The 13,474-nt window shown below is 42.2% G+C and overlaps 1 protein-coding gene across 3 annotated transcripts in view; it reads right to left on the reverse strand.

The window, feature by feature from the left end:
- The window catches only part of Pcnx2 (pecanex 2), a 237,929-nt gene that overhangs the window by 49,870 nt on the left and 174,585 nt on the right, over positions 1 to 13,474 (reverse strand). For all 3 annotated transcript variants that reach the window (XM_008845820.3, XM_008845819.3, XM_008845818.3), the window contains one exon: positions 2,526 to 2,584. In XM_008845820.3, the coding sequence (XP_008844042.1) occupies positions 2,526 to 2,584 (59 nt within the window). The remainder of the gene's footprint in view (positions 1 to 2,525; positions 2,585 to 13,474) is intronic.

Raw genomic sequence — 13,474 nt, forward strand, 5'->3', positions numbered from 1 at the left:
CCCCTGGCTCTACCTTCTGAGGCTGGACTTACAGGAGTGCTGTCATGCCCACCTGGCATTTACAAAGCTCTGGCCCTCACGCTTGAGCAGCACATGCTTTAGCCGCAGAGCCATCTCACCAATCTTGTGCCAATTCATTCATTTACTTGAAGAACACTTTACTATCCCATGAGTTTTCAGAGACACATGCAGTCATGGAATCATGGATTAGAATCCTGTGCATCCACCTTACATATCTCAGCAGCTCACTGCATTTCATGGCTGAGTACTGCTCTTCTGTTTGCATGAAGCCTGCTTACCAATGGCAGGAGGACCTTGCAGCTGTCCCAGTGTGGGTTATTCTGAGGAAAACTACTACAAACATTCACGGGCAGGAGTTATAGGAAAGCAACTTCTCACCTTCTCCAGAGACTACTGGATGTGGAACCACCATTCTTACAGTGTCGGTCCATTAGTGTGTCCCCCCAGCAGTCACCAAGAGGGCTGGCTCTTCATCCTTACCAGGGTTTGGTGCTGTCAGTGGCTGCTTACTGGTTAACATTTGGTACTCTAGCTGGGTGGGTAGTGACAGCCAGGGAAGAAGGAAGGGTTCTGAAAAGAGGCAGAACCAAGACACCCACTTCACAGTGGAAGGCCAGGGCTGTGTGTGGAGGGGTAGAATTGAGGTATGTGGTGTCTTCCCATGTTCTTCTTGTCAGGCTCCTTCTGTTGACCTCCCTCTCTAGGGTCTCTCAAGATGCAGAGCACAAGCTTTTCAAGGGAAGATTGGGCAAGCTGGGAAAGCTTTCCTGGTCTGTGGTTAGGTAGGTAGAAGATACACCTAATTATGCAGATGTGTGGTCGGTGTGTTCTTAGAAGATGCCCTGAGTCAATTTTCTACCTTTAGCTTTTGTATTTAAACACTGAACAGCATGCACACTGAGGGAGGTCTAGTTCTCTCATTCACGTCTCTCCCCTAAAGGTGCTGGAGACTGAAAATAACCTTTAATTAGCATCTTGGGAAGCCTGCTGATTCACCACAGAAAGTGAGCACAAGAACAGGTCAAGCAGGCCTTGTGCATGGAACAGCAGGTACCTGACACGTCATTAGGCTGGGCAGCATGGTCTGCTCACAGCAGTTTGCCTCTGTTAATCATAAACAGCATATCAGTGCCCTGCCTTATCATTTCAGCTTCTAACCAATTCGAATGGCCAGTCAAGGTACTCAGTATCCAATAGTGTTTCCCTTCAGGTCTCTTAGCAACAGCCTGGTCCTCTGCCCCTTGCGGAGGTCAGCCTCACATTCTGCTTCCCAGGGGTGCAGAGTGTGGTACTCAGGCTAGATTGCAGCCTTTATGGCTAGCATCCAGGAATCTGTCTCCACTCTGGTAGACAATACATAGGAAGCCTTGAATTTTACCTCTAAGGGAAACAGAGTTAGAAGTTCCTCCTTAAAGGAAGGCTGCTCCTGGAATGCAGTTTCTCACTAAGTAGCCTATGAAACTCGCTGTGTAGACCAGGTTGGCCTCAAACTCACAGAGAGAGATTCACTTGCCTCTGCCTCCTGAGTGCTGGGATCAAAGGTATGTGCCACCATGCCTGGCTAATGTATAGTTAGTAAAAATTGCTCCAGATTTCAAGTTTTGGTTTTTTCCAGAGCTGGTGTCCTATGGTCTGATGCTCTGGCAATAGCAGGCAGTGTTGAACTGCAGCTTCAGGTCACCCTGTGATCACCAGTCACAGGAGCGAGCAGGTGATGCTCAGCTGTGTTGCAAGGTGGGGATGTGGGGTGGCTCAGAGGTACTAAATGCATTTTCAAGTTACATGGAGCATCTGTAACTGGCATGATACATGGTACAATTCTTCCTAGAAAAAAGGAGAGCGAGGCCTACATGAATGTGCACCTGAGTTTAAATTATACTTTAAATTGGCATTCTGATAAGAAGAAGAAAAAGAGGATGGCTGAAAATGAGATCAACTGTGGAAAGAAAAAAAAATCATCAAATAATTTTCTTTCCATAGCTTAATGTTGACCAACATTACCAACTTTTGATCTTAAGTTGTACAGTAGATAGTTTATCTATCATATAAAAGCAATCGAAAAAGCATTTTTTTTTCTTCTGAGACAGGGTCCCTATGCAACCTACGTTGGTCTGAAGTTTTTGACCCTCCTGGATTGAGTCTGGTCTTGAGTGCTGGGGTTACAGGTGTGTGCCTAGCTCAAAGAGTGTTTTTCTGCAAGACCTATTTCAAGGTTTAGAGTCTGTTTGATGTTGACCACACATAAAGACAAATGTCTCCACACAGTAATTTAATACTGGACAAGTCACTAACCAATTCTAAACGATGGAAGAACGCACTTCTAAAGCAAACCAGGGGAACTTGATTAGCATTACTAGTTCAATTATATCCTATAGTTGGCAAGTTACCAAGACATGCATTGTTCCCACCCTGAGCACACACAACGTATCTAATTCCTCTCTTTGGAATCCATCTGTGTAACAACAGAAATACCAAATTTAAAAGAGGGTACAAAAAGATTTTACCTGGGTCCCTTTCGATTTGCACCACCAGTCTTGTGTTGGAATTATCCACTCTCCGGGTACTAGAAGGACCACAGAAAGGCGAAAGGTCACAATTAGGTCTCTGTCTACTAGAGAGCTTGTGTGAGATGGGGTGTGCTGGGAAAATGGAGCTCATGGCAGGAGGGTCATTCAACCCTGCAGGGAGAGAGTGGGGTCAGTGACAACACAGAGACGCTCAGGTTCACACAGCACATGGAGGGAAAGAGGAGTCGTTTTCTGCCTTGGAGAGGATGGCCTTGTGTCGGAACCCATTTCGATTATTTTGAGCATAAAGTCAAAACAAGCATTTGGATCTCAGGGCAATGCTGCTCACTTTCAGAATCCTTTTCAAATGATATTTTTAGTGATTCTTTGGGAATTTCACGCACTGTAATTTGATCATATTTAGACCCCTTCCCCCATCTCCTCCCAGATTTAGCCCCACCTCCCTTCCCCACCTCCCTCCATATCCTTTTATTATTTTTAAAGGCCTATCAAGTCTAATTTGTGTTTTCCAAATGATCTTGGGTGTGAGTCCATCCTCTGTGTGCTCAACCTACTCAACTTCACACCCTTAAAGGCAACCAACTCTCCCTTTCCCAGCAGCTATCAATTGCCAATAGTTCCTCTGCTAGAGCTGTGGCTTCTTGCACTCCTGTCCTCTTCTATGCTGGACTTGTGTCTGGCTTGGGCTTGTGCAGGTCTTGTGCATGCTGTCACAAGAGCTATGGGTTTATAAGTGCAACTACCCTGTTGTGTCTGGAATACAGTCTATTTATTTATTTCTTATTTATTTATTTATCATCATCATCATTACCATTATTGTGTGTACCTGCCACAATGTGTGTGTTGAGGTCAAAGAACAACTTGGGGAAGTCAGTTCTCTTCTTTTACCGTGTGGTCCCGGGGATCTAACTCAGGTCATTAAGCTTGGAAGCAGGTGACCCTAGTTTGTTGCGCCATTTTACCAGCTCCAGTTTTGGATTATGAGAGCAGTGTTCACATAAGATATCTTTGCTTCCAAACTGATTCTAGAAAACAGCCTGGAGAAACCACTATCTCCATCACTGATTTCCATGTGTGAGATGGAGACAAGTTTATCAGTCTTTCTTTGGTTAAGCCAAGAGAATCAAAAAAGCTCTTACAAACTTAGGAGAAGGCAGCCCATCCGCAACCTTGGCAACAAGAACATGTTCTATCCTTACAGTGCACCTTGGTTCACAGTTCTTGAAAACTATTAGTGGCAGCCAGCCCTGTCTATTAGTGGCAGTCAGCAGTAGGGAACAGACTCACTCTGGCCTTCTGAGAGGCAACTGATCAGCAAGTCTTTCCAAGTAAAAGAAGTTCAACCTACATGTATCCCTGAGACATCACCTGTCTCAAGACCCCCGAATGTCTTACTGTGCTTTGCTTGGACAGCCTGGGTCTGATCACCTGAGTTTGTAGTTTAGACAGGGAGTCCTCATCTTATCAACTTTAGGATAGAAGAGGAAGTCAAGATGATGGAAGCACAACTGATGCTTACCTGTGATAAAAGTGGAGATTTCACATTGCTAAGCCTGCTGTATTGACCATTAGGAAGAGGCTTTCTATACAAACATATCAGCATGAACACAGGTTTACAGACAGGGTCCTGTTGACATTGTACACAGCCTACTCTTAACCAGCCTGGCCCTGACTGCTGCCACCTCACCTGGACTTTGCTGGCCTCAGTCACACTGGCCATTGTATTAGTTACTTTTCTCACTGCCATGACAAAATATTTGGCAAAAGCAACTTAACTAAGGGAAAGTACTTTGGCTCATAGTTTGAGGATGCAGTCCATCATGGTGGAAGGCATGGCGGCAGGAGCGTGAGGCAACTGGTCACATGGCATCCGCAGTCAGGAAGCAGAGAGATGGATGCTGGTGCTCAGCTCACTTTCTCCTTTTTATTCAGTCCAGGGATGGTGCTGCCCACATTCAGGGTGGGTCTTCTCTCCTCAGCTAACCTAGTCTAGAAATTCCTTCATAGACATGCCCTGAAGTTTGTCTCTTTGGTGATTCTTGATCCTGTCACATCGACAGTATTAACTAACATAGCCACCTTTGCTCACACACTCTCTATGCCAACACCCCTGCATGTCCCCTCTCTGTTCTCATCCTTCTCCACTGTGGTCCACTCACTGCTCTCCATCAAACCCTGTCATACATCACACCTCAGCGGTCAAAGGACCACAAGCACTACTCTGGCCTCTGTGCTGGGGGACGGTGACTCATTTGTCTTCAACACTGGCACATCACTCCCCTCGTCTGAAGCATGGGCTGGTGACCACAGGACACGGGTTTGTGCCATGCATCTGTTCCACACACATTACAAGCATTGACTAGTAGTTAGCCCCTTGCATCTGCCTTTGGAAGGAGGTACTGCTTGGACAGCTAGCCTCACAGTGGACAGAGCTGAGGCCTAGAAGGCTGTGCTGTGCCTGAGGTCACAGATCTAATAGCTGGTAGAGCCAGGATTAGAAGCAGGACAGTTGGCTCTGGAGTGTTGACTCCACACTGTATCCTTCAGCTCCTGTGTGGTTATCTGACTGTGCCTGCCACTCACATCAGACTCTGAGAACATGAAGCCAAGTCTCTTGCTTACAACTGGCCTGTGGTAGTATTCAATACACACTTGTGAATGAATGATTACGGATGAAGTTTTGAATGCTTGTCTTCAGAAAAACAATCAAAAGTTCTCTTTCTTCCTTAGCTACCTTGGCATCTAGGTAGGTTTTTGTGAGCTGGGTATAAGATTCACAGAAAGACTGCAGAGAAGGATTCCTCTGCTGCAACCCCAAAGGTCATGAACCCCAGCATGCTGCTTCACCGCACCCCCCACCCCCCACAGCACCATTCAGGAGAGCCCAGGGCAACAGGGCACCAGAAGAGAAAGCAAACAACAGAATTCTTTGTAATGAAGGTTGAAATCCCATGTCTGCATGCTTGGTCCCTAAATGGAATTTTAATTTCACCTTAAGACCTAGGATAAATGGAATTTCCAGCATCAGAATAAACAATTTTTAAAGTGAGATTATGCCAAAAGAAAGTCAATTATCAAACTCTTTAGGGAATTAAAACACTGTGTCCACTGCAAAGTTATCTTTCCAAAAGGCAACAGCCTCTTTGGAATGTACAGAGTTAACTTAGTTCTCCTGAGCAATAGCTTAGCTAAGCCACCTGCTACCCCAGGGCCTAGGGCTCTCTCCATCTCTCAGAAGGTGGGCTTCCAGTGATCAGGGCAATTTGAGCCTTCCTCCACTGTTGTGGGTCCTCCTGGAAACTTGGTACTTGCAACTCAAAGGTGCTAATTAGCTCTGTAATTGGATTTCTGCTTTAACTGTCCCATTGCATAATATCCAATCTCTTGTTCAGAGAGGAAACAGCCTCCATCTCACCCTCCTCTATCCAAGGAGGCTCAGGGAAAGTGGTCAGGTGTGTACCTATGGGTGAGACCCTTCTAGAATTTGCCTAAGAAAGTCATTGTGCACTGTGGGCAATGCCAGCTTGGGAAGTGCAGGTCAGGGGCTCTAGCAGGTCTCTGGTAGGTTTCTATATAGAGGCTGACTGCTGGAAGGCACCTAGCCCCGTATTGGGATGGAATATAGGCAGCAGAACTCGCTTCCTTCCTCAAACCTTGCTGTCCCACCCCAGCCTGTCTCGAAGTCAAACACCTGCTCTCTAACATGGGTTCAAATGAGCAACTTAAGAAATTTTACAGTTATTTTCTTTCCTGACACCTTCATATTCCCTTTTACCAGTACAGGTCAGCTACTCATGGGAGACATTTCCCTGTAGTTTGACAAGAAAACATGGCTGGCTGGAGTGAGAGGGGTGGCTGGTGTTTATTCCCATGGTTAGGCATGGACCAGGGTCCTAGATGGGACCACAGTAGGGGAATGGACTCTGAATGACCATCCAGGATAGCAGTGGAAGGACAGTCTTCTCTTGAACTGTTTGGTTCCTTTGGATTTGGTTTCCTCCTTTACTGGTGCTGTGCCTCATTGGCAAGTTCTGGAAAGGTCAGTGAGGCTGTGCTGGCTGTTGATCTCCTTGGGACGAGGGAGGTTTCCTGAGGATTCACTGTAGTGTGACTATTGCTGAACATCACTTGGGGGTGGGGTGAGCATCTAGCGGGGGGCATGCCCTTCAGGTACTCCAACCCTGGTAGTCCTGGGCTTTGATTCCTCATATTTGTCTCTCAGGACCCCAAAGCCTAGCCCAGTCTGGCTATTTCTTCTTCCAGTTGGAAGATGCTCTTTGGAGCCTCCCTGGAGAGACCTATTAGCATCCTGGGTATTGGGCATGGGTCTTTTTATGGATTTAGCTCTGAACTCTACAGTACCTTAAAGCCTCTGAGAAACCAATCATTTAGAATTGTAATGAAATTGTTGATTTTTCTCTGTATAGTTCAATAGTTCATCCATTTTTCTTTTTTATTAATGTTTTAGTGAACATATAAAAGAATGAGTTTCATCATGATTATATATATATATGTCATTGCATTTTGTTCATATTTGGTTCTCCCCATGACATTCTGTTGTCCCTCCTTCATTCTTCCTGATGATCTCTTCCCTCCAAACAGTCCCACTTCTGCTGTCGTGTAATGCATGCATATGGAACACGTATTATATATATATATTCCATGTAGGACAGAAAACATGCAGTGTGTGTTTTTCTCCTCCCCCACTGCCCACTCTTTCCCCTCTCCCTTTAGACCTATTTCTCCCCACACAGAGTTCCATTCTCCTTCTACTTTTATGTCATATATATATGCACAGTTTTTAAAAATCTGGGTCCTATGTATAAAAGAAAATATGCAGTATTTATGTTTCTGACTCTGGCTATTTTGCCTAACACATGATCTCCATTTCTATCCATTTTCCTGCAAACACCACAATTTTGTTTTACTCTATGTCTGAATAAAACACCATTTTCTTTATTCATCCACTGATGGGCTCCTAGGCTGGTTCTATAACTTGGCTAATGTGGATAGTACTGCAATAAACATGGGTGTGCAGGGTCTCCCTGGCGTGTGACTTAGAGTCCTTAGGGAACATTCCCAGGAGAGCTATTGCTGGGTCATATGTCAGTTCTACTTCTAGTTTTTGGTGGAATCTCCATACTGGTTTCCACAGTGGCTGGAACAGTTTCCATTCCCACCTGCAGTGTATAGGGGTTCCTCTCTCCAGTCTCCCTCCCTGTGTTGCATTTGTTGTTGGGTTTGATATAAGAACTGGTCATCCATTACTGGCATGGATGTTGCTAGAAAGTGAAGTGCTATTATGGTTTGTTGAAATTATGGAAAGGTGGAGTTTTTAAAAATTCCCAACATGTCTAATGTTTCTGAAGATGCACACCCTATTTCTTCTGGCTGTGTGTGTTTGGGCATGCTGATGTGTGCACGTGTACACACATGTTCTGCTGGTCCTGTACATGTTCTGCAATCCACACTGAGTTGCATTATTGAAATGTTTCTCAAGTCAACCATACCCTTGTCCAGTTTTGTTTGTTTTGAGACATGGTCTCACTGTGTAGCACTGGCTGACCAAGAACTCACTATGTAGATCAGAGATCTGCCTGTCTCTGCTTTCCAAGTGCTGGGATTAAAGCCTTATCTAATCTTTAATCACTTGACTGATGATGGACTCAGAATACTGAATCATCTATCCTACATTTGTATGGATTTTACCTTTAATCTAACTTCTTTTTGTTTCTCACCAACACAGCTTATACCTTCACTGTGGGTTTCAGACCTAGTATCATAAATGCTCTTGATTGTAACAGTTTTTGCCACAAATTTATCTGTTTAATATTAAACTACATTGCCGGCTTTAACTTAGTTGCATTTGCCTAATACTTTCATTTGTATTTATATTTTTAGCTTTTCCAAGTCACCGTACTTGAGGCATCTTTTCATCTGGGGTCCAGATAGATGTTTTTGGTCAAATAATGCCTTTAAAGATATTATGCTTTTCAATTTGATTGGTTTTTATTTTTAAACATATTACAGTATGGTCTGATTATAAAATCATAAAGAAAAAATATAGTATCATAAATCATAAAATACATGATCTTATGTGCTGTCCTTCTGAAGAGGTATATTCTGTTTATATAGCCTGTGTTTGGGTGCACATGTACACATGTGTAATGCTCTGTAATCTACACTGAGTCACATATTAACATATTATTTAGGTCATCTCTGTCTATATGTAGGTCATCTATATGTGTTATGAGAACAACAGAAATTTAACATAATCCATGGGTAAAAGATAGAAGTTTCAACAGAAATGTAAACACATTAAACTGAAAGAAAATAAAAATAAACTCTTGATGTCACAAGGCTATAGTCCCAGCATTTCGAGAGCAGAGGCAGGCAGATCTTTGCGAGTTCAAGGTCAGCCTGGTCTACATACTGAGTTCCAGGCCAGCTGGGCCTACAGGGAGTCCCTGTCTCAAAAAGACCAAATAAAATAAAATAAATAAATAAAATAAAATAAAATAACATCAGTAGTTACATGACTCAGCTAAATCAGTGCTGAAAGGAATTCATAGTTCTAAATATGTGCATAGGCAAAGAGAACATTTAGTCTCAATTGGTGTTGATTTTCCCACCCCAATAACCTAGGAAAAGGAAAACAAAGTGAACATAGAGCTGGTAAAGGGAGAAAATAAAAATGTAAAAATCAAAGGAATTAGTGAAAAATGAAAACAAAGAGATGATCCTTTCAAAGTAGCAATAAATCAAAAAATCTCTAGCATGACTGACAAAGAATAAAAGAGAAAAATCTCACACTGTGAATGTCAGCACCATGGCAAACCCTGCATGTCTCAAAAGAACGGTAGGGAAAATGACACATGATGCCGCATGCATAACCTTAAAGTACAGGTGATGTTACGTGCATAGACCTTACAGCTCAGATGGTATCACACACGTAGACCTTACAGCACTTTTTGTTTTCTGCTTTACCAGAAAATTCTACCACATGTTTAAGGCGGGGGTGGTGGGAAGTCCTAATAATACATAATCTTTTTCAAAACGGCAAGAGCAAAAGACATTTTTCAATTGATTTTGTGAAGCTAGTATTACTCTAATATTAGAACCTGGCAGAGAATTAAAAAGAATAAATATACAAACCAATATCCTGCATGAATATGGATGCAGAAGTCCTAAAAGCCTACTGAGCTGGGACTGGTGCACATCTATAATCCTAGTACTCAGTAAGCTGAAACAAGAGGATCATGAGTTTAAGGCTAGCCTGTTTTACAGAGTATGATACTATCTCCAGAAACAAGCATATCAAGTGATGCCAAAAAGAAATGGTTGGGTTAGGAATGCAACTCAGTGATAGAGTGCTTCCCTACTGTGGATAAGTCCTGGGTTCAGCACCACCAAAAGAGAAAAGAAATAGGTAACAAGGCCCAATACCTATTCATGATTTAAAGGAGGCTTTCAAATACACTGGGAAAAGAGAAGAATTTCCTCTCCTGATAAGGGCCATGTTAAAGCCTACAACTAACATTGTACTCTGGTAGGAGACTGAAGACATTTCCTGTAGAATAAGGGCCAATGTCCCCTTGACTTGTTCAACTTAACAGAATGATAGAAGTTCTGGCCAGTGCAATGAATCAAGAAAAGCAAATGAAAAACATACCATTTGGAGAGGAAGACACCACACGCATATTTGAAGCTGCTGTGACTCACTATCCAACAGTTCTTAGAACGAGTAATTGAATTCAGTTATAATTATATAAACCCAAAATACATTTCTAGATACTAATAACAAACTCATGGATCATTTATTTTAGAGTAGCAAACTGAAAATCACCCAAAATAAAAAGGAAACATTCAGGTGTGATCTAAGAAACGGAAAGAAAGATCCTATTTGTAGACCAGAAAGCTCATGACACTAATGATGTTAGTTCTCTCCAAATAGAGATAAAACTTAGCACATTTCCTTTTAAAATTCCAGCAAGACATTTTTTAAAGCTATTTAAGGAAGAAAAATCAATTTTAAAAGATACTTTCTGGGGCTGGAGAGACGGTTGACAGGTTAGGAGGATTTTGGACTCAACTACATTTTGGATGTTCAGAGAGTGGTTGCTATTAATAATTTTTTATATTATACTTTTGCTATTTATATATATACTAGCTTCTTTTCTGTAGCTATGATAAACACCATGACCAAGGTCAGCTACAGAAGGAAGAATAACTGTAAGCCAAATAATCTTACAGTTTCAGAGGGATGAGACCATGGAGCCGTGGTGGCGGAGGTAGCCAAAGCAGAAAGCTGAGAGCTCACATCTTTAAGAAGGCACAGGAAGCAGAGAGAGACAGACTGTAAGAGGGCAAGCTATACACTCTCAAACCCAGCCCCAGTAATGAGCTGCCTCCAGCAAGGCCACACCACCTAAACCTCTGCAAACAGCACCATCAATTGGGGACAGTGTTCAGATACTTGGAGCCTATGGAGCACATTAATTTAAACCACCACAATATATACTGATATATTCTTATCACACATTTTAAACATATTTTATAGAATTAATTAGTGAAGGGTTAAAGACATGGCTCAGCAGTTTAGCATACTGGCACTGGCTACCTTTACAGAGAACCAGGCTCCGATTCCCGGCACCCACATGGTGGTTCACAGCCATCTATGACTCCAGCTCCAGAGGAGCTGACTCCCTTTTCTGGCCTCCATGGGCACCTGTACTCATATACACATTCCTACATGCAAACACACAGAATGCATAAAAATAAAATAAAACAAAATAGAGATCTTTTTCAGAAAACAGAAGAAGCAGGGACAGTTTCTCAACTTATTTCCTAAGGCTACATTAACTGACACCAATAACCAAGGACCACACAAAAGAAGAAATAAAAAGGAAAAAGTTGAAGACAGACAGAAAGCTGGCCAATGGTCCTCAAGAACATTTCTGAAAAAGTTTTAAATTCTAAATACATATTATTCTAAAACTGATTTTACAGACTAAAAAACCATTAGTTCAAATAATTTTGAAAAATTTAATACAACAGAAGTACATGTTTTCAGGGCTCATCAGGGGGCTTCAGAAATGAAGATGGTGTGGGGCTAGAGCAAGAAAACACATACGTCAGGGGAATCAAGATGAAACATGAGAAATGGACTCACACAAGTATATCTTAGGAAACTTCTTGGGGTCGCTTCCTTTGGCATTGGTGACAGGGTAATATTGGACCAACAGGATTTTGGCTTCCCTGTATTTTGGGTGTTGGGAGTGGCAGCTATCAACTGGTTTGCTTGTTTTTTGTTTGTTTGTTTGTTTGTTTTGCTACATACACACACTCACACATACACACACATTCTTACTACATATTTAAAAGTACTTTATAGAACTCATTAGTGAAGGTTTGGAGAGATGGTTCAGCAGTTAAGAATATTGGCTACTCTTGTAGAGGGTTCAGGTTTGGTTCCTAGGACCCATAAGGCGGCTCACAACCATCTCTAACTCCAGCGGGCATTGCATGCATGTAATGCACTTACATCCATGCAGGCATACATACACAAAATAAACTGTAAATAAGTACATAAAAGAATTAATTAGTGAAGTCAGGTAGTCTTATGCTTTTCTTTTTCTTTCTTGGGAGGGTTTTGAGTATTGATTCTCATTACAAATCTATTAAGAGTTTCTGTTTCTCTGAAGTTAGTTTTAGCAAACTGTATATTTCTTAAAACTTTGGCATTTCTCTTAGACTATGTACTTTGTGGGAGTGCAGTGGTGTGTAGCATTCCTTTATTGGCCTATAATGATACAAGGCCAGTAATGACATCCTCACTTTTATTCCTGATTCGAGTCTTTTTAATCTTGGTTGTTTTAGTTCACAATGTATCAATTTTGTTGACCTCAGAATTCAACGCTGGGCTTCCTTATTTTGTTGTTTCTCTATTGCTACCTCATTTTTCTCCACTGTTGTTTTCTTTCCTTATGTGTGTTTGCTTTGGATTTTTTATTTACTAAATGTTTTAGGGGTACAGAGGACAGAATCACCTCATCTGTCAGACCTCCAGCTTTCTGTGTGTTTTCCAAAAGAGCAAATAAGCACAGCAAACAACTTCTGGAAGGAAATCAAAAGAGACACGGGTCTGTCACTGTGGTCTGCAAAAGAAAGCCAAGCTGAGGCAGCGTGGAGCCCACGTGATGGTGGTACAGAAATGGGTGGTGCCCTGAAATGACAGAGAAAGTCTTTTTAAACTTCAACAATGTTAGAATGAAGTTTTCTTTCACATTCAGTATTTCAAATACTAAAACAGGTTGTGTTGCATCTCAGCTCCAAGAGCACGGGGACAGAGGTCGGCACAGAGCTGGCAGCTGCATTCTCCCAGCTGCCCTCATCCTCTTGGCTTTTTCCCCACAGTGATTCCTTGACAATGGCAGGGGTTGGGTGGGCATCGTCAGGGCTCCTAGCTGTTTTTGTCTGTGATGAAAATCTCAACTACCGTCTATCACTCAGAACTGCTTTTCAAAGGAGGGTTCCTAAAAAAAAAATCTTCATTTCCTACCCAAATAATTTTCTTTACTTTGTTTACATTTATTTACTTATTTATGTATTTATGTATTTATTTATTTATTTAATTTATTGTGCATGTGTGAAGATCAGAGGACAACTCATAGGAGTCATTTGCCCTTCTACCATGTCTACCATGGGGATCAAACTCAGGTCATCAGGCTTAGTGGCAAGTGCCTTTACCCACTGAGCCATTTCATAAAACCCACAAAGAACTTTCTTCCTTTTCCTCAAACCTCAGGGCATTGTTTTCTCTCACAAAGACCTCCCTGGATGCAGCAAAGTGAGCTCTGATGATATGGAAATCTGAAACTTGTAACAATGATTTTAAAATGCCACCTACACACTAAGACACTGTA

Source organism: Nannospalax galili, unplaced genomic scaffold, assembly GCF_000622305.1.
Source record: "Nannospalax galili isolate Female #2095 unplaced genomic scaffold, S.galili_v1.0 scaffold702, whole genome shotgun sequence".
NCBI classification, from domain to species: Eukaryota; Metazoa; Chordata; class Mammalia; order Rodentia; family Spalacidae; genus Nannospalax; species Nannospalax galili.